The sequence below is a fragment of the Mus musculus genome, chromosome 11 (genome assembly GCF_000001635.26).
Source record: "Mus musculus strain C57BL/6J chromosome 11, GRCm38.p6 C57BL/6J".
Lineage (NCBI taxonomy): Eukaryota > Metazoa > Chordata > Mammalia > Rodentia > Muridae > Mus > Mus musculus.
The window spans coordinates 88,336,556-88,361,283 of NC_000077.6; the positions used below are offsets into that span (position 1 = coordinate 88,336,556).

A 24,728-nucleotide genomic window follows, 5' to 3' on the forward strand; every position below is an offset into this window, starting at 1 on the left:
TAAAAGATTGTGTCTTAAGAAAAAAAAAAGTGGGCAGTAATGGTGCACACCTTTAATCCCAGCACTCAGGAGGCAGAGACAGGTAGATCTCTGTGAGTTTGAGGCCAGCCTGGTCTTCAGAGCGAGTTCCAAGACAGCCAGGGATACACAGAGAAACCCTGTCTCGAAACATAAAACACAAACAAAAAGATTGTGTTTTGTCATTACATGACACCCCGTTGGGTGCCTTTACCTTTGAACTCTAATGTTTCTGACATAAGCATTTTTTAAAAAAAGCAACTTTCCTTCCTTCCTTCCTTCCTTCCTTCCTTCCTTCCTTCCTTCCTTCCTTCCTTCCTTCCTTCCTTCCTTCCTTCCCTCCCTCCCTCCCTCCCTCCCTCCCTCCCTCCTTCCTTCCTTCCTTCCTTCCTTCCATGTATACGAGTACACTGCAGCTGTCTTCAGACACACCAGACAAGGACATTGGACCCCATTACAGATGGTTGTGAGTCACCATGTGGTTGCTGGGATTTGAACTCAGGACCTCTGGACAAGCGCTTAGTACTCTTAACCGCTGAGCCATCTCTCCAGCCTGACATAAACATTTCCATTCTTGTTCCCTTTTAAGTTTTACATTTGCTTATTTTCTCTTTATCATCATTTACTTTCCAGCCTTTTGTGTGCTCTGTGAACACAGGAGACATCCTTTGGCCACTCACAGTAATAAGGCCATGAGCGAATGGCCTTTAACTCCCAGCACTAGCAGGGGTGATGCTGAAACACTGTAGCAACCCTGATGGCTTGCTCTGTTTAGGCTCCTGGGCAGGCACTAGACCTCGAAACCCTTTGAGTTGAGCAATGTGGGTGAGGAAGACATTCAGATGCACTTTCTCGGGAGTCTGGCTCACACTGCTCAGAACTCGCAGGATTCTGAAATCAGTTATTAGCCTTCAGCCTCTGCAGGATACCAGGACTGATGCTTTTTCTACTATGTGCTGCAAGGCTTACTCCTTGGAAACTTGGTTGGGGTCATGAGGGAATAAAGGGAGGACAGACACTAAAAACAGGAACAGGCACATGGATACAGAAAAGCTGTGGTCAGGTGGGCCATGTGCACCTTGGAGAGGCACTAATTCCAGCAATGATCTTGACCTCAGCCCTTTTTTTGTTTGTTTGTTTTCGAGACAGTGTTTCTCTGTGTAGCCTTGGCTATCCTGGAACTCACTCTGTAGACCAGGCTGGCCTCGAACTCAGAAATCCGCCTGCCTCTGCCTCCAGAGTGCTGGGAGTAAAGGCGTGCGCCACCACGCCCAGCTTTGACCTCAGCGCTTTTATTATGTGCCCAGGGAGAGGAGTTGGCTGAACCGTGTAGAAGGAGTCTGTGGATGAGCAGCCTGGATTTGAACATCGAAGAAGAGAAAGCTGTAGTTGCTACTTTTTGTATGCACTGATCACCTATTAATAAACCTTCTCTTCCACACTCAGGTCAGATGAAGGCTTCTCCAGTTTCTGTGGGTCTGATGTAATGGTCCTTGAGGCCATGCCCATGACAGCAATACACACCCACTCAGCTACATTTGCTCATCATACATTCCTTCAGGGTTTGCTCAGCGCCTTACATCTCCCACTGGTTTGGGACATGGGAGGGTTCATTTGTGGACACACGGGAGTTGGGCCTTGCTCTACCAGGCTTCAGGTTCAAGTCCTTAACTTGAAGTGATGAGCAGGACACAGAAACTTGGAGGGGCACAAGAGAACTATGTCTCAGGAGAGGTGGTGGTCTGAATAGGAATGGACTCCTCTCGGTGCTTCAGCCCATAGGGAATGGCTCCATTAAGAGATATGGCCTCAGTGGAGTAGGTGTGACCTTGTTGGAAGAAGTCTGTCACGGTGGAAACAGACTAAGATCTTAAATGCTCATGGTAGGCCTAGTGTAGCAGTCTCTTTCTGGTTGCCTTTGGGTCAAGCTGTAGAACTCTCAGCTCCTGCAGCACCATGCCTGCCTGGATGCTGCCAGGCTTCCTGCCATGATGATAATGGCAGGAACTATGAAACTGTAAGCCATCCCCAATTAAGTGTCCTTTATGAGTTGTCTAGTTCATGCTGTCTCTTCACAGCAATAGAAGCCATAACTAAAACACGGGACTAGGTCTTTATTTCCCTTGAAGCAGCTACTGCAGAACTCTCAGGCCCACACTTCATCCTGCATAAACTTCTTAGCCCAGGCTGTTTACCCCCAAGGCCCCATAACCAAGGCATGTCATTGGTTCAGTCATGCCTGAGCTTTTATCCTTTACTACCGAGATATGGATTTGCCCCTGAGGAGCTGGGCCTCTGTTCTTGTTCTTTCCATAATGAGGGAGAGCAGCAAGTATTACCCATGATCCATCTTTTTGTACAATTAGTCTGTGATCCTAATTATTTCTATTAAGGCAACTCTGAAGTCCTAAAGGGCAGAGACCACGCTCCCAGACAACCTTTCAGCACCTGCGCCAGGCTCACTCACAGTGTTTGCCTTGGCGTCTTCTCTCACCTCCCTTTATACTCTTGTAAGAACAGCAACCAGGATGACAAGTTAACTCCTTCTGCACCCTTCCTCCATCTAGGCCCCATGATCGCAAAGGACCATGATCTACCCACACGGGTCATGTGCGTCTTTTGCTGTTCATTACCCAATTCCAGGTGTGCTCATCCATCCTACCTCTCTCTGGTCACTCGCAAAAATGGCTCCCTGATAGAGGCCACATGACCAACATCCATTGCCATAGGATATGACACAGTGACACACCAAACCCAACAGCAGCTTTGCCCACTCCAGCCTCTGCAAACACAAGAACACTAAACAAGTCTGTTCAAAACAGTTTATTTTATTATTTTTTTTGTCAGACAAACACATTGATTTCTGGACCACAGTAGAGGATGGAAACCTTTCACAAACTTATTTATTTGAAAATACAAATATAAAATTATACTTTCCACATCTGTGATGTGAGAGACTGCCATCCACTTAGTAATTTTTTTTTTTTTTACAACAGGGCTTTAAGAAAGCCACACACAAAGACCTGAAAGATGCTTGAGATATATATATATATATAGATACATATATATGTATATATATAAAAAAAATACTCACTACCAAAGTTCTCATCAGTTTCATACTAAAGTATAAAAGTAAGGGTGAGGTCAGCCACAGTGCTAGGGGAAGTTTTATTTAGATACATTTATGTCCACATGAAACGCTTAGACTTGCATCCTATTACATATGGAATTCCGAGTTTATAACACCATGAATGGCAGATTGGCTAGCCCACGCTACTCAAGAGCACACTCACAGACTCCACACAGGGTGGCACAGTATATACAGAATACAGCAGTTAGCAGTAGAAGCCTTCCCTGGAGGCTCTGGAACTGTCTCTCAGTCCCACTCCCCTCCCCCCTCACGCCCTGCCTCCCGGAAATGAAATCCTGTCTGAGACAATACCTTCTGATTACTAAATAGCCATGTTTGAATTATGGTTGTTTCCCAGAGAGGGGTGGGTTTTATTTATATGGGTTGTTGTTTGTTTGTTTGTTTTTGTATTTTGTATTTTAGTTTACTTTTTTCTTTTCTTGGTGAAAGAAAAAAAAAAGAGGAAAAAAAAAAAGGAAACAAACTTAAACGGTATTAAAGTATTGTTTCAATTCCAGCATTGCCTTGTGTAGTGTCTGTGCCCAGGACTGGGCTGAGCTGTTCGCTTTCTGCTCTCGCTGAGGTGGGGGAGCTTGCCAGTGTGTCTCTTGTTCAGTGTGCTTACCTGCAGCCTGCCCGCTTCGCTACTCTCTCTCTGGCTGGCTGGCTTTTGCCTTCCTTGGAGGATCTGGCTACTAAAGCACATTCAAGAAAAGAAACCAAAACCAAACAAACCAAAATACAAAAAAACCCTCTCCCCTCCCTCACCTGCCCTCCAATTTCCCTCTGTCCCGTGTGTCACTTTCAACTGATAAAGAGAAGGATGAGTTAGTGTTTCTTTTGTAAACAATTTCATATGCAATATAATACAGAAAGCATGGCTGACCTTCAATTTTAAAAAAAAATGTAGTAAACTATATTGCTTTATTCTTGAAGATGCTGCTGCGGTGGGTGGATGGCAGAGCGAAGCGGTGTGGTTGTGGTGATGGAGGCTACGTCCCTAGTTTGCACTAAAGATCAAAATAGCTTTCTATTTTTTTATTTGGAACCCCCCCCCAAAAATTATCCCCCTAAATTCTCAAATTAAAAAAAAACAAAGAAGGAAAAACAACCCCCCAAGCAGCCCCCCCCAAAAAAAACCCACAAACTGAACACCTTTCAGGTCATTAGAACCAACAATTACCCAATGATTTTTATACTAGTCTAGCAAGATGTGTGTAACATTCACTGGCCGTGAATTGCTGTGCAGTGGAACATTAAGTCGACAGCAATCGAGCCATGCTACCTTAAAGCCCAAGCTACGAGTTCAAATTAAGAGAATGGTCATGAAGGATTTAAAAAAAAACAAAAACAAAACGCAAAGGCCCAGTTGGGGTCTCACTTGAGTTAAGCCAATGAGCGATGGGGACAGAGTGTGAGGCTGTTTGGTTTTCCCAATGGGTGAGAAGAAGGCCACGAACCACATATGCAGAGGCTCCTGGGGTGGAGGCATCTCCACCAGCCCCACATCCAGGCTGAAATAGGGAGGGAACCAGGAGTCAACTGCTGCTCCACCTCCCCTCTAGGGAGGAGAGGACCTTGGGGTCTCAGGCAGATGGATCTGAAAGCCAGAGAGTCCCCGGGTGGTTATTGATAATGCCAGGGAAGAGCCATTAGCCAAGAGGGTTTCTCCCCCAGGGAAGGTCAGAGGAGGGGGTCCCACATTCGCTATTGAGCTTAACTGAAACAAAGACAAAGATGGACACCAGTGCTGAAAGAATTTACAAAAAATTGTTTAAGATGGACTTCTAGATGGCGGTGGGGTGGGGGTGGGGGTACTAATGATGAACCTTATCCTAGGTAGCCACTTGAAAACATATCAGATGTTCACAAGATTTGTGCTATGGGCTACTGGGTCTCTTCAAAATGTATATAAACATCTAAAACATATTCACACAGATTATCAATTTCTTCTGAGCATCCTTAAAAAAATATTTTTTTTCTCTTAGTAAAATCATTTTAATATACCACACCTCCCTCTTTTAAAAAATAAATTAAAAAAATCCAGTTTTGCATATCTAGTGTTTGCATTTAAGGTAGTATGGCACACCCCTTCAGCTAGGGGGGCAGGGACCTACAGAATGCTGTAGAGTCAGCCGCCATTTGAACATTGTGAGACCTTGGGTTAGTTGAAACCACATCAAATCAGCAAAAATAAAAGTAAATTTGAACTTGGAAAAAAAAAAAAAGGAAAAAACTGCCCCCAAATTATTAGCATTTTTTTTCTTTTCATAAATAAGAGAAAGTTCTATCCTTACTGGTCCTAATCTGAATAACTATGTCTATTTTTTTTAAAACCTTAATTACATTATACCTATCAATATGTACTAGAAGAGGAGAAAAAAAGTCACTACACTAGTACCAAGACAGCACACTTACAAGATAGCCATTTTATACATTATTAACAGACAATGATCAACAAAGAGCGTTCTATGAGGTGATGGGAGTGTGGGGGAGATGGACAGGGGCTGGGGACAGGACATCAGCAACGCGGACAGAAGAGTAATTAGCCAGTGCCCTTGTGAGACACTGACTTGCTGGGAATCGAGTCTCTCTCTCTCTTTGTTGTTGTTTCTTAAAGTAAAAGTTCTATTTTGTTATTTTATGACTTGAGTAAGTTTTGTATTCTAAAAGCATCCAGCATTTTTCTTAGTTTGGTTGTTTGGAAACTTAAAACAAAACAAAACAAAAAACACCCCAAACCTTACCAAACAACTCTGTATCTTATATATAGAGATATAAAAAAAGAACATGATTTCCTTTCTTAAAAAATAAAACAATAAGATAAAACAAGGTTGCACTTAATTAGAACGGGAACAGGCTTCCTCCCGCCCTCTCTGAATTAGCTTTTTTTTTTTGGAGACTTGTCGTGTGAAGATGCTTCTGCGCTATCCCGTCTGTGAATGTCTACATTAGTCTACTTGTTAGTAAAATTTATAAAAGTAGGAGTGCAGCAGCTCATTGTAATAAATGTCGCGTTCAGTGCCTCACACTGGCTGTGCCTTAAGTACCAAATTTATAAACGTAACAATTTAAAAAATATTAATAAAATGTCAATATCACATTTTAAAAAAGAAAAAAAATATATCCACACTACAGTATGCTTTAATGCTACCCTAAGTTGTACTTCCTACGGCTGCTGTTGCCGACCTATTACTGATATTTTTCTTTAAAAAAAAAAAAAAGTTAAATTAAAAAACATCCTTCATTCTAAGTGTCTTCCCCAACTGAGGACCATATATTATAACAGCCAATGTCAAATGTGTACAAACAGGAAGCTGTCAGTTTTCCCCACCAGTCACAGTGCAGTGATGTTTATATTTTATTTTTAAAATTCTGTTTACATCTACAATAAATTAAAAAAAAAAACAAAACAAAAAACAAAACACAAAACTCTTCCATAGCCTCTCTGATGATACTTGCAGCACTGAGGTATCAAAAAGGAAAAAAAATATATATATAAACTGAAAGGTTGCTTTCCTAATTTGTAAATAGAAAGTGAATGGAGAAAGGGTGTATTCTCGCAGGCTTATCCACGCCTGACCCACGGGTTCCCCCGTCTGGGGACAGGGTGAAGAGAGAGGCAGAATATCCTAGGACCCTTTGGAGGTGCTGAAATGATCGGACAATATAAAATGATCAGATATTTAAAAATTAAGACTGAAAAAGAATGACCCCACCCTGCCCCTCCCCTAAGCCAAAACAAGTGTGCTTTGAAACTTTAAATATGTCAAATATTAAAATTGTAGCTTTTTTTCCTTTTAAAAAACGTCTTGGGAAAAGCAGTTTTTCATATTTTAAATAAAAATCTAGCTAGATCATAACATTAGAAGCTGTGCACAGAGAGGCTGGTAGGCTGGCAGGGTGCTAATGTGGTTCTTAGGTCTATCACACCAACAGTGAAGAGTGGGGGTCTGGGGTGCCCTGGCAGCTGGGGGGGCTCTTCTGTTGTTGTACTGGCTTCATCGAGGTTCCCTCCCCTCCTTCCAGGGTACCTAACTGCCCAGGATCAACTCCCTCACAAAAATATTTTTTGATTCTCTCTTCCTTAATAGTTTCTATGTAGTTAATGGAATTATATTTACAACATTTTTTTGTTTGTTTTTTGTTTTTTAGAATTCACAATTTCAAAAAACCTTGTAATATGACCTCTTTGAACAGAAGAAAAGAAAAAGCACTCATAGGAAAGGAAGACCCTCAAAACACGGCCGTCCTTACCTTATTGCCGAAAATAGATATACTTAGGTTAACAAAGAGACGTCACAAAAATGAACGGCTAGAGAGTCTGTTAAGCAGCCAACTGTATGTCACTTCTACAACACAAAATAGAGTCTATGCCCACCTCCCGCTCCGCGTATCACAACTTCGATTCAGTGTGTGCTAAAGTCCCAGATGAAAAGTCTTACAGTCTCAGAACTGGTACCAAAAATGGAGAGTAACATCACCATCTCAGCATCCTTTAAAAGCGAGAACAGAATCAAAACAAAACAAAAATTCTCTTTAAAGGAAAAAAGAAAACAAAAAAAAAGAAAAAAAACTCCTTAATATATAACAAGTATACTATGGTTAGCTTTAACTAGATATTAAGCTGGGTGACTACCAGACTAAGTCAAAAATCACTACCAAATGTGATTGAGGGAGATTTAAAAGGAGAAGGGAAGAGGGAGAGGGGGACCACCAAGGAAAACAAACAGAACCAAACCAAAATCATGGATTATATACACGTTTAAAAGCTGTTGTCTTATATTACAGCAGGTAGCCGATGGGTGAGATGAGATGTGTCAACCCTCAATCCAAGTGTGCCACCTCTGGTTGGGATGAGGAGTGAGGCTGGTGGGGGTCCAGGTCTGAGGACGTCACCTAAACAAAGGGCCACTCAGAAACTTCGCCCAGTCTTGCCTGGACATCCAGGTATGCTCTGTAGTGTAGGGAGGTCAGGCGCGTCCCGGAGAGAACAAAGAGCAGGGGTGGGAGGGAGAAGAGAAATGTCAGGCACACATATGGCTCATGCCAAGGTCTCAACTACAAAACTACAGCTGTCAAAGACTAAGTTATGTGACTGTGTGTGTAAAAAATAGCTGGGCTAATGGCTGATTTCCTAGCTTGGTAAACCAGATATCTAGGCTGTGCTTGACAGATAGATCTGATACAGGGCTGGAAAGTTCTGGAGATCCTGGAGGGAGGTGGAGTCAGAATAGGTTTCCACTAGTTGGTCAAATCACACATTGATAAAACAAAACCCTTCCGCTTAAATTTTTGTTTTTAAACCTATGTTTAAGAAAAAAAAATATCGCCAACTGGGTGGTGGTGGTGCATGTCTTTAATCCCAGCACTTGGGAGGCAGAGCCAGGTGGATTTCTGTGAGTTCAAGACCAGCCTGGTCTACAGAGTGAGTTCCAGGTCAACCAGGGCTACACTGTGAAACCCTATCTTGAAAACCCAAAAAAGAAGGGGTGGGAGAGAAACCTATTGTTAACTGTTAATAACTAATGTGAATCTGTAGTAAGAGATTATATACTAAGGGATGGATATAACTATTTAAAAAATAAAAACATAAACAACAACAACAACAACCCCCCCCCCAAAAAAAAAACCAAACCAAACCAAATAACCAGCTCTGGTCCAAGAAAACCAAAACAGACCCAGGACTCAGGCTTGCTAACTGGGTGATCCTAGATGGCCTGTGAGCCTGGGCTCTTCTGTGGATGGTGACTACATGTCAGAGGGTCACTTCTGCCGGAGACAAATGATATGATTGCCTAGTCTTCCACAGCTGCTATGCAATCATGTGACTTGACCGGAAGGAGTGGGTTTTGAACTGCTGCCCTCCTGATGACTTTATCCTTATGTAGAAACTGAGTCTTAAAGCTGAATGATGGACATAAACTGGGGGTGAGGTCATATGAGGGAGGGGGCTCTTGGGGTGAGGAGCAGATACTGATAGACCCAGTGGCTGGACTCCCGAGGGAGGACCTGCTATGCCTAGGCAGCCTTTGAGTCCCTTTTTGTTAGACACTGAAGCCATCTTCAGCCTTCTGAGTTCTTGGTCCTATCAGCCCTCCTTGCTTTCAGAGGAACCTCACTGTCCCCGAGCCCCAAGATCCAGCCTTATTAGTAGCGAGTAGCTTTTGTTCAGGCTGTTAGTGGGTTCTGGCTCTGGCCAGTGATGGAGGGCAATGGAAGTGAGGGGTGGGAACATTCATATAGAGGGTTTACTTGGTTAGGAGAGGCAGTAGAGTTAGTGGAGCAGCAACAAAGGACGGAGCTTAAAGATTTGTGGAGCTCAACTCAAATGGGTTTCTCAAATGGTCCTGGTCTACGGAGTCATGGTTGCTTCCAGAGCTAGAAGATTCCCCTCTACAAGAGAGTGGACAAACCCAGAGCTGGCCTTTCCTTCCCCTAGCTCCAAGTGAAAAGTCTTGGGATTCCCCACGTAGGACCTATTCCAAGGCCTTAGCCATCGCTGTCTCACCCTCTGATTTACATGCCAGCACAGGACAGACCTTGGGCTTCCCCAAGGATGACAATCCTCTGCTTGGCACACCTCCCAACCTGATACTCATTTTTGGAGAATGTGGTAAGAGGATTGCTCGCTACCTGCCCAGCCTCCCTCCCGTCTCTCCCACCACCTCTGGATTCCCATCAAAGTGATTTAAAAATGTTTAATTAACTTGAGCTCAGTTTAAAAGGTTAAGAAACTGGCAGGGATCCAAATTCACGTTAGGCAGGTGATGCTGTTAATTTAATTTGCTTTTCGTGTGGTAATCTTGATAATTACTCCATAGTTAACTGGCAAAAAAAAAATGTTTTCCTTTCACTCAAAGATGGAGTCAGGCCGGTTGGCTGCACGAACCCCATTGGCTGAGAGTCCCGGCAACCTACGGGGCAGTTCACAGGACTTTTGAGAATGGTTCTGCTCCCCATGCCGACCCCAGGATTGGCATAAGACCAGTTTACCTGCCTCCATCCTTCCTGGAATGGACACAAAATGAGATCACCTTCCAGTTTCCCACTCAAGAAGGAAAAAGATGAGGGTGGAGAAGATACAGAAACAGAGCCAAAAGAACCAAATTAAAAATGAGCAAAATGAAGGGGTGGGGGGGAGGAGTGCCATGATTAAAAGCCGGAGGAGGAAATGAGAGAATAAAGATACTGGATTTATTTTTGATCCCTCTTCCTTTGAAAGGGGGTTCAGCGAGAGAAGAAAGAGATGTGATGTGATGTGCATGTGTGTACACGTATGAGCGTATGGGCACATATGTGTACGGACACGCGGGCAGGGCGGAGACGCACGGCAGAGATGGTAATACCTCATAGTGAGACGGCAATGGAAGCGCCTGCTCAGTGGTATCCATTTGTAAAGGCCGTTGCAATCAAAGGTCCCTAAAATTGCACAAGTGTTAAGTCCATCAGCGCGTTATACATGGGAACAGATTGTCTTATCCTGGGAAAGGAGATCACCTCTAGCACTACAGTTGATGGTTGCCAGCATGAATATGTAATTCTGAGACACCGTGCCATGGGGAGTTGGGGTGATGCTGTCCCCAGCTCCCTCTTTCCTGCCCAGAGATCCCCCCACCCACGCTCGTCTGCTTCCCAAGGGGAAACCAAGAGCCAGACTCTGAGGGGTGAGTGGGTGGGAAAAATGGGGCTCATGCCTCAAACAAATGACCACAACAGTGGCCATGGACCCCACAGGGCAAATACAAGGATCTCAACAGATTAATTTGGGGGAAGAAATGTCCGTGGTGATCAACGTTGATGGCCTGTGTGATTATTTGAGAAATAACATCACAGTGTGAAGATCCCAAGATCCAGGTTTTCGAGAACAAACAGGATGTGTGTTTCTCGCTGCTGAAAGTGGAAACGAGTCGTGTCCTGAGTGCTGACTGACCAGCCCCCAAATTGGTGCAGCTCTGGGCTGAATAACAATGTTCTGGATTTGGTACTACAGTTGATCCGAGGGGATTAGACTCATCAAACTACTGATTCGAGTAATACTGGCTTTGGAGCAGAATTGAAAGAGGTCTCAGGAAGCACGGGCCAGGGTTGGCTAACATGCACAAATATGTGTCTGTGTGAGAATGTATAAGACAGTGCACGCCTGTGTGTGTGTGTGTGCGCGCGTGTGCATGTGCGTGTGTGTTTCCAATGCCAGGAGCCATGAAGTTGCCTTGGCTCTTCAGGCCCTTGCAATGGCTTTGGTCTCCCCCACATGGTCCTCAAGGCAGATTTTTCCCTGCTTTCTCCCAGATACAGAATCTGATGCAGGATGTAACCTGGGATAGCAGACACCCCCACCTCAACTCAAAACCAAACTGCCTCCCAAAGAATGAGGCTGGCTAGGGCAGAGACTGGCCTGGGGGTGGTTTCTGTTTCCAAAAAAACAAAAACAAAAAACAAAAAAAAAATAAAACCGGAGGGGGCACCAGCCAGCGAGTGGGCTCAGGCACATTCATGCTCACACACCAGGAGGGAAAAGAACAATACGATCTGAAAACAGCATGCAAATCTCTTAAGCAAATTTCCATTGCCTGGATTAGTCAGATTATAGAACCACAGAGCATCACAGATATCAAATGCATCTGGCCTTTGGGGAGCTGCAGCTAAAGACTGAAAATAGGAACTTACTTGGAACCTGGAAGCTGGAAGAAACATTAGCAAAGGAAATGACCTGGGAAGGGGCTTCCCCTACCATCTTCCAGGCACCACTGACACTAGTGGACAGCAGAGGCGAGGGATATGGCATGAGGACTTATCATATGCCAGGACATGACTTAGGCTATCCCTGCTCATTCTCACCTAGCTGTTTTTTTTTTTTAAGGTATCCTATTCTTTGTATGGATTTTATGAATTGGATCAAGGTTGCCAAACATACACCTTATGGTACATGACTGGGCCAGCAGATAGAAGCTTCCGCTGGCCTGGTGTTGATGGGGCAGTCACCCTGTCTCTTCTTCTGCCCTTAGCTCTGGACTTTCCTCCCCATGGGCTGTGTGAAGTTGGTGAGGAAGGAGGAGGGCAGCGAGGCAGGTACTTACAGCTATGCCGTGGCCGAAGCCGGAGCCCGGCTGTGGGCTGGCCGCGCTTATGTAATTCCCCACTCCGGAGTCCTGGCTGGCAGGGCCGTAGAGATCGGCGACAGGTCCTGGGCTGTTGGCCCCCGGGAAGCCTCCGGGCCGCGCCGGGTTGGAGCCTGCCGGGGAAGCGGGCGCGCCAAAATTCGGTTGAGCACTGTAGCTATTCAGGACTGGTGTGCAGAGAATAGAGCTGGGTATGAGGCCAGAAGCCAGGCATGCACCGATCATTACAAGCCAAACACTCGAGGAAAAAAAAAAAACAGCTGAGGCCCAACTTCTAACACTTAACCAAGGCCATGCGAAAACATCAGCAGGGGACTCAAGAATACTCAGCCCAGGCTACCACTAAGAAGCTCGGAGCTCCAGAATAGATAGAAGAAAAAAAAAAAAAAAAAAAAAACGATCATTCAACACAGTATGGCAACCAACCGGAGGTGCTTCACGGCCCACCAGGTTATCACAATAGAAATAGAGATATATATGGAGAGAGAGAGAGAGAAAGAGAGATTTTTTTTTCACATCTGAATTGACGCTCATGCAGTCTTCTAGGTTTGGGCACGTTGAGACAGCATTCACATCCCATGCAAACTACAAAGGAACTAGTTTTAGACTACACATTGTGTTAATATTGATATTAAAACATGACAGGAAACAAAAGCAATTTTGTGTGATTGAAAAAAATCTTTGGGAAAGGGATTTTGAATTCATCTCTGTGTGCACGTGTGGATGTTTCATCCCATTTCTCTTGGTTTTTGGATCCATTGAATGACGAATTTGTGTGTGGGTTTTTTTTTGTTTGTTTGTTTTTTAAAGACAAAATAAAAAGATCTTCATTCTGTATCCCCCTTCTCCCCCCACCCCCACTGGCTACTCCCGCCCTCCCACCCTTCAGTTTATACCCTGCATGAAAATTGGCAATATTGAGGTGGTCAGAGGATGGCATATGTCATGGAAAGTTCAGGCATCTTAACGTAACAGTAATGATGGCGGCAGAGTCCTCTTTTGGGGTGCAGAGCAGGGATGGAGGGAGGGAGGGGATGGGGTGGGAATGGTACCCTGACGTTTGGCTAAGGCTGGGATGCTGCTATGGTCCTAACGAGATACCCACACACTCACCTCCTGCAGGAGAAGGAAAGGGGGAGGGATAGAAACTTTTTTTTTCCTTTCGTTAAAAAACAAAACAAAACCAGGTAAGTAATAAAAGAAAGCAGAATATTCTAATAAGCGAACGAGCTGACAGCTAAAGCGAAATGCATTTTGGGTACATTATCTCAGAAACGCCAGACTGGGGAAAAGAAAGCTTAGAATACACCTTAGCTACTGAGGGACACCCGGCATCCACACAGCCAGAGACTGTGTGCTCTGTCTGCGAGAGGGGTGGCCAAAGGTGACACTGCCTTAGGCTTCATTTTAGCCTGTTTCTAAGACCACCACACCTTCCTAGTGAGGGCCCCAGCCTATCAAACAGGTCAATTCTGCCTCAACATTTTACCCATTCAGTAGACTAAACTTTATTTACTGTTTAAAAACAAAAACAAAAAACATAGGCCTTAGATGGTGATGCACACCTTTAATCCCAGCACTTGGGAGGCAGAGGCCTACATAGCAAGTTCCAGGCCAGTGACACAACTGAGATCCTGTATTAGAAAACAAAATCAGAGGGGTTGGAGTGATAGCTCAGTGGTCAGGAGCACTGGCTGCTCTTCCAGAGGACCTGGGTTCAATCCCCAGCACCAATATGGCAGCTCACAACTCCAGTTCCAGGGAATCTGACACCCTCACACCAAAGCATATAAAATAAAATTAAATATTTAAAACAAAACAAAATAAAAACCCCAGACATAACGCCCCCTCCCAAAACCCCAAAACTCCAAGCAATTTCCATTATAAAAGTAAGCTCTTAATTGATTCTGAAATTCCCAGCAGCTGCTGGACCTTAGCTAACACGTTTTGAAGAAACTGAGTGATGGAATATCACTTGTCTTCAGCTTTAGAAGGCTCACTCCTCCCTCCTGGCTCCTGTGGCATCACTCCTCTGCCCTGTAACAGCTGCCAAGAAGAGCATCTGAAGTGTACGGTGGAGTTCCTCTTGCCTGGGGCCCTGTCGCTAGAGGCCCTTGCTTCTCTTGTGGCTTTGAAGAACATGTAAGTGGATTTTTTTTTCACGCACTTGTCATAGGAGCGAGAAGAGATTAATGATACTGCACTTGAGAAGGGGACACAAGATCCAAAGTGGACCAAACCACGCTGGGCCTGGCTCCTGCCTCAGCAGAGGAAAAGGGACTGTTGCCTCTGGATGCCCTTGGGCAGGATGCGCCCCTCTGAAGCATTTGGCCAGAAATTAATAAACAAGACGATCAAGAGAGTGGGTTGGGGAAACGGGGGAAGGTGTGTTGGGGGGGGGGTATTCAAAGCAAGTGAATAGCTTATTTGGAAATGTACTGGCAGCAGAATTTTTTGAACCAAGAACATTAAAATTGCAGATGACATTTGCCCCTTCTTCTCTCATGGAGGCAAATATCCAGCAGAGATATCCAAAAGGTAGCACTGTGTTGGTGGACCACATCTTTTTCTTGGGGACTCAGGAAACACAACGAGCTAGACAGTGGACTCCTGGTTTACCCAGGTACCAGCCCCTCTCTCTACAGAAGAAGGAGCTAGCTCTGACTGTGGGTAAGAGGATCGGGTGGGGTTGGGAAAATATAGTAGTGGAAAATGGACAGAGATTTTTTTTCAGCTTCTTTCCCTCTAAGATAGGAAGATACTAGATAGGCAATGAAGAGAAGGCAAGAGAGCCTCACCCCTGGAGACAAATCCAGCTAGAGAAAGACAAAGAGGCAGCAGGCTGACAGAAGAATGCTGTTCAGAGAGCCCTCTGTGGAAGGCTTAGAAGGCAGGCGGGCTGCTGGGATTCACCCTACCCGTGGCAACATTCTTGGCTCCATGTGCACCTGGAAGCCTGGCACTTGTAGTGTGGAGGGAATTCTACAAGAAGCTCATTTTAGGCCTACAGTATCCCTCCCTGCTCAGTCATATTACATCCAATGAGAGTGGCAGCAATCTGGAGAGAGGCACTGTGCTAGAATATGGCTTACTGCCATCCCCAGTTCCACTGGAGTATGTGCTTGCTCAGCCACAGTCCATTCCAGCTCAAGGTTATGCAGCAAGCATCCCCCAGTGAAGGATGGAAGACTTGGCTGCTGAGTCCTCACCAGATGGTACAGTGGACAGGCAATAAACACCTAGACAATGGAGCCTATGCCCATATGGGTTTGGCCACAGAGGAGAAATGTTCCTTCAAGCTCTGTAGTCAACACTTGTGTCTCTTGTGGCAGAAGAGCCACGCCCCAGATAGTGTGATAAGGTCTCCAGGCAAGCAACCTATATGTATTTAGGGACCTTGTTCAGGAAGGGATAAGGACAGACACTTGGTAGCTGCTACTGCCTGCCGATATCAGGAAGGCAGCTAGGACAATGGAATGTCCTTCATTCTGGAAATCAGCACAATTCCTCACACTGTACTGGCTGGCTACTTGATAACATGGTCTCTTCCTGTGAGCTGTGAGAGGCAAAGAAGCTGGTGAGAGGCCAAGTTCCCATGAAAGTTCTTTCTGTGAAATGCAGGTTTCCCTTTCCCAGGCACCAAAAATCATCTGGAGGGGTCAGGTGTGGTCTCCCAAACCCAAGAAAGGATATGGCATCACTGTTCATGGGTAAGGAAGGGCATCGTGACTATTGTGTGGCTAGTCCAGCTCTATCTGTGTGTGTGTGTGTGTGTGTGTTATCTAGAAATATCATGGCATATCAGCAGAAGCTGAGACTGTGTTACATGGCTTGGGACAAGGCTGGCAGTTTGGGGGTCCACTGTGGTAAACAGGCTCACTTCTGAGTAATGTCCATAGCCCTGGCTTAATTCTAGGGTGGTTCCTCCTTCTGCTCCTGATTCCCAGTGTCCTGGGCTATCCCAGTCCAGGCAGTACCCTCAGGAGGCAGGTACGATGGATAGAGAGGGAACCCTGGACTTGGAGTCAGAAGACCTGAGGTTGACTCTGGCCCTGCCCTGACACCTGTGTGTCCTGGTCCAGCTTGTGTCCTTATCTGTGACACATGAGTAATGTGCCCCTTATTCAATCTGAGTCACTAGCATGTTATGAGGATGAAAAGGAGAAAAAGCCCTGTGACTTATCAGGTATATGCAGAGCCCACACAGGTCCTGTATGCACATTTAGCAAAATCCAATAGAGGAAAATGCAATCCACTTGCCATACAGACCTGAAGGTGATTACAAAAGGGTTCAATCCATCCGTCTGGTGCATTTAATCACCCTGGACCCGGAAAAAAAGGACTCAGGGGGGTGGGGTGGGGCGAGCAACATGAAAGGCAGGGACATTTGCTATACCTCAGAAGGCCAGCAAAGCAAGAGGAATGTATTCGAATGAGAGTTGAAGGTATTTTACATTAAATGAAAAGCTTCCTGCTGCCCAAGAAAACACCTGGATGGCTGACCTAATGAAGCCTTCCTATCTCATCTCAGAGAAGGGAACAGAAATTGGACCAACGGCCTGTATTGGGAATGAAGACCCTTACCTGGGGGTGCTCAGTTAAAGCCTTCCAGGCAGCAGCCTTCCCCACTTTCTAAAGTGGGCTGGGGTGGGTGTGTGTGAAGAGTGAAATTAATCTCTGGGGGTTAGGAAAATGATGTAAATCGCAATAGCCTTACTGTAGGTCCAGGAAAAGACGTGGAGTCCAGGTATTTCTATTGTCTAACACTGGGTAGAATTTGAAGGGAGCAGCAGAGCAGGGGACCCCCTCATAGCCACAGCACCCAGGATATGTTGCATTAAAGCCACTCGATGTCTGAACGTGTAGCCTCTGTCTCCTTGTCCAGCCCTTTAGGGTCTAGGACCAAAATACCAAAATTAAATAAGGAACCCAAGGGCTGAAAGCAGGCCAACTCCAGTTTGATGTTGAAAGTCCCTTGGCCTGTTTTCACCTGTTCTTAAGGCACGTCGTCGTCTACCTAACTTACTAGGGAAGCAAGCAGTATGGTTTTCCCGTGTGTCTCCAGTCATCTCCACTTATTGCTATGCTGCTCATCGTGAAGGTCTCACCCCTGCCTGTCCCAGCCATAGATCCCTTGTGTCTCATACGTTACTTCTTATATGACCAATGCATATTTCTCTGTACTACACACATGCTACAGTACTATGAAATCCAAGGCTAGGACTATATAGACTTAGAAGATGGTCTAGCACTGTATTCCAGCAGCAGTGACGAAGATGGTCTAGCACTGTATTCCAGCAGCAGTGACGAAAGCTACCTAAGAGTCAGTGGTCAGCACATCCCTGGTAGGAATGGCTAGGGAGGAGATGTACTACTATCACACATGGCTGGGCCAAGATAGGTGAGAGCTAACGGGATAAGAGAGGGCCAGGCTAGGAGGGCCACTCACTCAACAGCTTTTAAGATGGGTTTCATTACGCTGTGTAATAGATAAGCAAACTCAGGGTCTTAGGACTGTCTCCAGTTCTAACTTGAAAGTACAATGTGACATCAGTCGTGACACGACTCAGTTGTCCCTCCTTGAATCACAGTTTGATGTTGCAGACACCTCTGTTACTAGCCAGGGATCTCCTTGGGGTTGGGTGGTGCCTATGAAGACATAGGGGACTTCATCTCTGCTGATGACTGGGGTAACCTTCCACTGTGGCATAAAACAAAGAACTTTGTGGCAAAGAACAGAAATGTAGTCAGTGTTGGGAGTCAGTAAGTGGGTGGGCCACTGGCCAAGCCCTTACTGAGACTGTCACTTCTATCAAGGCCCAGACACAGTGGGGGGCCCCAGAGAACTAACCCAGCCCTCAAAGTCCATCTCACTCTGCTGGGTCCTGTGGGGAGCTGGGACACCTCATGGCCGATTGGCACTTGCTGCCCAATCACTTCTAACAGCATCTTGGCACCCGGGGACCCAGCATCTGGGTGTGGCTGGTGGCTGGTGGGTGAGGAGGGTGTTGAGGGCATAGTCCCTCAAGGATCTGTACAGAAGGCTTTCCACTTGAGTAGTCCGTCTTTAATGATTGTAAAGACGCAGGAGTTTAATCCATTTTTGATGTAAGCACTAATAGCTCTGTGTCCTTGAAGTTCAAAGCGGGCGCATACATGTCACTAATTAACCAAGCGCGGAGCCATTCAGCTCCCTCTCATGTTCCTAATTAGGTCTTTAATAACAAACAAACTCCGACCTTAGCAAGAGGCTTCCATTTGTCAGCCAGTCTAGGCGTATGGCTGCTTCCCTGTTTACAGTTGTCTAAACTTTTTGCTCCTCATCTCAGCCTGGACTCAAGGGAGATGGGAGAGTCACACCACAGAGACAAGGACCCCTTAAGGTCGTCCTTGAAGGTGGTCTTGTTGGCCCTGGTAGGCAGAAGAGCCCTAAGCCCATAGGGACTCTAAACCTAGGCTGGTGACTTCCCCTGCTTCCCTTTGGAGGATGCTGGGTGCCTGCCATGGTCAGGGATGGTATAAAGTTGCACAACTAACCAGGACGTGAGGCTATGGCTATACACTGACTTTGCCCAGGCTCTGATTTGATGGGTTTGAAATATGGCCTGGCAGTGAGGGAAGTTGAAAAAACACCCGGGAGATTCCAGCACGCAGCATAGTTGTAACAAACTGTAAGGCTGGCTCACTTGCTCACTAGCAGCGATGAGCAGGTCTTCTGTTATTGAATTTGTGTGTCCTGTATGTGTGTGTTTGTGTGGGGGGTGTACATGTCAAGTGTCTTTATTGCTCTCCACCTTATTTGTGACAGGGTCTCTCGATGAACTTGGAACTCATCCATTTGGTTAAGCAGGCTGACCAATCAGCTCCAGGGATCCACCTGTCTCCACCTCCTAAGTGCTGGGATTACGGATGCAGCTGAGCATTGCTGTTATGTGAGCACCGGGAATCAGAACTCAAGTCCACCTGCTTGCAACAGCACGCCCTTTACCAACTGAGCCGTCTCCCCTAGCCCCAGGTCTTCTGCTATTGATGAGTCCTGTTCACAAAGACAGAACCACAGAAGCCTGAAAGGTCCCACCAAGCACACTTAAGGCTGGAAATCTGATATACTGAAAATGTGATTCTTACTGTAAACAGAGCCCTGCCACACCGCCATGCACCCTGCACTTGATGGCTGACTGTTTTCAAGGGCACACCCCACACCTCCACGGGATTTCCTGCCACTGGGATGCTCTTGGCTTTCTCCGCACGATGTCCTTAAGCCACTGTCATTTCCACTGCTTATGTCTCCTAGGACGAAGGATCAGGAGCTTTGGACGGCGCAGCAATACAGAGCTGCCGGGCTGATGGGACCTACTGGGGACTGTAAGTCTGAAATCCTCATTTAGTAGAGGTGGATGCCGGCCAGGAACCATGCCCCGCCCATCCTCCCTCGGGTTTATCTTCTAAGCTATTTCTCACTCTCAAGGCCATCTCCTCCTCTAGGAGGTGGGAGCACCTCTTGGTGGTTTCAATATCCTCTTAGCTATTTGAACCTTGAAGGTCAAGACCTAAGGGATGGAGGTCATGAACTCGACGAGACCCCTAGCCTGTCATGGTGAAGACCCCTAGCCTGTCATGGTGAGTTTATTCCCCAAGACAGGCAAACAGAAAAAGAGGCTGGCAGAGGAAGACCCTGAAATCTCAGTGGAAGGTTTAAAGGGTGTTTTTCTGGATTAAAGAAGACAATGTGAGGTCAAAGAGAGCATAAAGAGACAAGGAGTTTCTTCCATGTCATGTGGTTTCTGCTGTGTTTCTGGTCTGTTCTCTGGTGGGGGAGGGGTGGATTAGTTTTCTGCCTGACTCTCCAGGGTACCCACCGTTCTGTGTGTATCTATCTGTAAGGCTGAACTTTCCAAGACCCAGGAAGCCCACCCTCTCCAAGACATAGCCAGAAATAGCTTCCAGAAAGAGAGGGAAGCTGGCAGCGAAGCAGGGCTGGCCTGCTTTCTTCACACACCGGTCTCTACCTCAGACACCCGGGCGCAAGTGTGGGATTCACTATTTGCCATGGACCTGGACAGACCACTTTATTAATATTAATAAGTAGCCTGGAACAAAGGGCCCATTTATTTTTAGCCTTCTTTAATTGTGTAGTAATTACTCATCTACAAAACAAATGAGCCCCTGTTTGCAGTTGCTATGGTACCTGGTGCCCAAGCCTCCCTGAAAGAAGATTGGGTAAGGAGCCGGCTGCGCCTGTGGCCACACCCCCTTCTCCACCATTGGCCCACAGCCCAGCCCAGCAACTGAGCAGCCAATGGCCTCCTTGCTCTAGGGCTGGGCAGTGTTTCCTAACCACTTTCCAGATGCTGTTTGTGCAAGGCAAAGAAAGGGATGCTGACTCCCCCCTGCTTAGAGAAGTCTGCCTACCCAGAGATCCCTCCCTTATCTATCACCTCGGACAGTGACTAACTTCCTTCAGCTGTATTTTAACTAAGAGTTCCCTTCAAAGAATTCCCTTCAACCTGGCTTCGTCTTGATGGACCACACCTCTTCTGGATCTCCTTTGTCTGACACTGGTCCGAATGGATGCAGGGATCAAATCAAAATGTCAGCCAAAGATCAGCCAGGCAGAACCATGCTGCGGAGTCCCAACAACAGAAGCAGGTGCAAAAATGCACAGCGTGCCTCTCGAGACCACTTGTAAATGATTTTGGGTTATCGCCTCCCCTAAGGATAGGAAGAATTGAGTGGGAACAGCTGCACCTTTCTGTCGAGTGTTTAAAAGTTGCAGTCTGGCTCAACCACCGCGGGAGAGAGACTGGCACAACAGAGCATGTGTGGATAGTGGCTCAGAACACAGGCTGATGGGACAGGCTCAAATCCTGTCACTGCCACCTCAGATAAGCTACTATCTCTTCCCCGAGCCACAGTTTGTAATCTCTAAAATGGGAAGGGGACTGATGGCACCCATTTATGGCTTCCGAATTAAGTAGGGGTATGGCGTGTGGGCTTGGCGCACACAGCACTTGACTCACATAATGTGAGCAACTACTGATGAATTGTTATTATTGTATTAATAAAGTAGGGGAATGTTTCTAATACTCTCCTGTTACTCTTTAAGGAAACTTCCAGCAGATGTATATTTTGAGACGTTCCGGTCACTAGGTGTGGCTGTCTTTCTACTAGTCCGAGCCAGACAAGGGCAATGAGAGATGGACCAGCAGAAAGGACGAGGGCAGAGGCTGCCGTGAGGGCAACGGAGTGAGAACTGACATCCTGAGGGTGGGAGTGGATGATAACTTATCACTGAAGGTAAAATGGAGACTTGTGTCTGCTCTGGGGCCCTGCCCAGGTCATCTCTCTTAGGTGGCTCTGTCTTTCTCAGTTTACTGCTATGAAGAATTTGAACCAGTCCCCAGCCCCACAATATACATAGTGACCCTGGCTGGCTTCTAGGTAGCCCAGTCTCTTTAAGTCTATATTGCACTCCCTAGTAGCCAGTCTTCTGTTCCCAATCTCTGAAGGCAGGGGCAGGTCTCTCCTCACGTACTGAGCTTGGCTGCCGAGCTCTCCGTCACCTACAGCCTGATCGGAAACTTGACTGTGTGACTGAGTCTCCACAGAATCCTTCCGTACCCTAGCCCAGCCTCCGTCGCCATGGTTGAGGAGAGTATGAGACCTCTTATGTAGGTATTTACTGATGTGCACTCAGAGGCCACAATGTCTAAGAATTACCAGCTCCTTCATGCTACCCTGAATAATGCTGCCAAGGTATGTCAATCACGCACCTCTGGTTTCTCTTCCTGCTTTGGGGTTTCCCTACTTGTTGCCAGGTGAATCCAGGCTTCATGGCTGGGTACCAGGGGCTCTCTCTACACTAGTCTTTTCAGCTCTCTAACATCACCGGATGCTCATTCCACCCCGACTGTATTGAAATCTCCAGCCACAGTTAACTGTTTGCAGGGCTTCAAATGTACCCTCATCTAGACTAGTGAACCCCATCCTAACCTGCTCCTCCTGTGCATGGAACAGGTTTCTGTGACTGGGCTTCTTGGTGGTGTAGGGTCATTAACTACCTGTTGTCTTCACTTCAGGCTGGCTGGTTCCTAAGGGTGTGGACAGCGCTGGTGTTCTACCAAAAGCCCCCCAGGGGTGTGGTGTGTGTCTCTGTTGTTACTACAATGTTATTTTCTTTCTCTTTATCAGACCCAAAGCGGTCCTTTGGGATGCAGTTCTTCCCCCAACCCCACTGTATAAAAGCCATTTGGTTTAGGAGATAGCGCTAACATTCAGTGGCAGGTTCTTATAGCAGAGGCCTTGGCCAATCAGCACAAAGCTCTTTGGCTTTTGCTAGGATTCTGGACCACCTTCCGTGCTACACTGCACTGTGCACTGCATTTGTGAAGTAGACCTCATACTGCTCAGGCTGGCTTTGAATCTGTTGTATAACTGAGGCTGACCTTGAACTTCCGTATTTCCCTGCCTCGTAACTGCTGAGTCTTCGGGTGTGTGCCATTCTGTTGGGTTTATCCAATGCTGGGGAACAAAGCCAGGACTTCGTACATTATCAGCTGAGCTACATCTCCAGATCCACCTCCTTCTTTAGATGGGATGGCATGACACCCCACACAGCTGCAGCCGTCATGAGGCAAAGCAGCTCAGATAAAGAAAGTACTAAAGCTAGGAGGGTAACAAAAGTCAATGTAACTACATAGAAGGGTCTGGAAAAATGCACACATGGGGCCTACACCTCTGTGGCGCTTTCGGGTTCTCAGCCCATACATCCTCTACAAAATATAAACATGCTTTATATATAAGCTTTCCGAAACAGCTAAAAACATCACAAATCAGGCCTAGCAATGCACCTACCCTATCTAGTACTAACTATATACGTGGGAAGTACCTGTTGAGTTAAACTTTGGCAGACGGCCTTGGTCTGCTTCTGCAATCTCCATCTGGAGGGCTGGACTACATTTGTGGTCTTGGGCTGGAGCTGGAGACCTTGGAATGACACACACCTAGACCTCAGGGCTGCCTGGGTGTTCCCTGTATTGCTGATTATGTCGGGTGTCTGGGTGGCAGGCCTTTGGTGGCAGTTCCTCCACAGGGCTATTTTTAGGAGGCCAAATGCCTGGTCAGATCCAGTGCTCTGCACCTCGACTCGAGCCTTGTTTCCAGGTCATCAGGAGTGTGACTCTGGATAAGTCACACAGACGTTCTGTAGCCCTGCTCTTTCAGGAAAAAACACGTGAAACCAAGGCAACCCTGCTTTCCTGTGTAGCTCACGGCTTAGGTGTGGCTGTATATAGTTATCAAAGCTCTTTGGAATCTACAGCACCATGATGCCTCCAAGCCTGTGTTCCTCTGCTGGCTCTTGTCAACCCTAGGGGGTGACCACCTTACAGGACTCTTACAACCCTCAATCCCTCCACCAATGGGAGAGGGTCTCTAGGCCTAGGCCTAGTGTGTTCTCCATGCTTGTGCAGTGTCCAAGAGAACCACTACACTTTCCACAGTAGGCTCCTTGACAGCTGGGCCTAGGCTTTCTAGCCAGCACCGGAGCAATGGCAAGCCCTCTTAAGGGACAGTCAGGAACATGTCACCTACTGAAAACCATTCCACTGATTTAAAGACCATTAACATCCCCCAACTCCATCTGCTTCTAGATTAACTTAGACTTCGGTTTGGACTTTAAGGCTAGTCACTAATTGCTCTAGAGTTGATTTATCAAGTGCATGGTATTTCTATTACAAAATTATTGATTGGAGCTGACGTACTGTATCCTCAATGGGGCTGGTCCGAAAGCCCTTGGAGAATGAATGGAGCCGAGGTCAGCAGCGGGAGCCTGTGCACGTTATTATAGACTCAGTGCAGTTAGTTAAATCCCATTGCCAGTCTTTGTGGTTAAAGCCCTGCTCTCTTAGAAATGAAATTTTTAATGACAACCTGGGAAAGTAGGTGCTCTCCAGAACACAGGCCAGGGCCTGAAAGATGAATACTGAGGTAACACCGGGTGGGTAAGCTAAATCCAGCTACTCATGGTATCTTGTCCTGTCCCAATGTGCCATACTTTTCTCTCCCCCTAGCCACTATACTGATTCTACGTATGGCAACAGATGTGACTGTATCCTAAGGAGAGGCTCTCTCCATTACTTTGCCCACAGATAGGTCACAGCCCCTCAAAGGATGTATTTTTGATAACATGAAGTTGAGAGGAAAGCAGAGAGTGGTCCTGTGTCTCCCACTTCTCATCTCCCATCAGATCAGTGCTGAAAAGCTATTCGCAGAGATGAAGGCACACACTGATCCACACACACTCCCCGTGTCATGTATGCATGTATGCAGGTGTACTTACCTGTGTGGGTGCATGCGTGTAGAGTTCAGAGGTTGATGTCAGATTACATATATATAATATACATACATATATATATTATATACATTTTTAAAAAAATCTTATTTTTTTGAGACACGGT

At 46.3% G+C, this 24,728-nt stretch overlaps 1 protein-coding gene and 1 non-coding gene across 20 annotated transcripts in view; one reads left to right on the top strand and one right to left on the bottom strand.

Annotated features, from left to right (window-relative positions):
• Nucleotides 1-2,826: 2,826 nt before the first annotated feature.
• The window catches only part of Msi2 (musashi RNA-binding protein 2), a 378,925-nt gene continuing 357,023 nt past the window's right edge, over nucleotides 2,827-24,728 (bottom strand). For 7 of the 19 annotated variants that reach the window (XR_003949528.1, XR_879764.2, XR_388550.3 and 4 more), the window contains 3 exons: nucleotides 12,229-12,383; nucleotides 10,498-10,570; nucleotides 2,827-8,105 (listed from right to left, as the gene is read on the bottom strand). Coding sequence is in view for 15 of the 19 variants with exons in the window: in XM_006534440.3 (XP_006534503.1) it covers nucleotides 10,529-10,570; nucleotides 12,229-12,383 (197 nt within the window). In the remaining 4 variants the exon portion in view is untranslated. Of the gene's footprint in view, nucleotides 8,106-10,497; nucleotides 10,571-12,228; nucleotides 12,438-24,728 lie in introns of all 19 variants that reach the window. The other 12 variants (XR_001780073.2, XM_011249302.2, XM_006534435.3 and 9 more) reach the window with 5 other exon arrangements.
• On the top strand, nucleotides 16,218-16,309 carry Mir378b (microRNA 378b). Its single transcript, NR_039545.1, has one exon. It is a non-coding gene; the product is annotated as a microRNA 378b (primary transcript).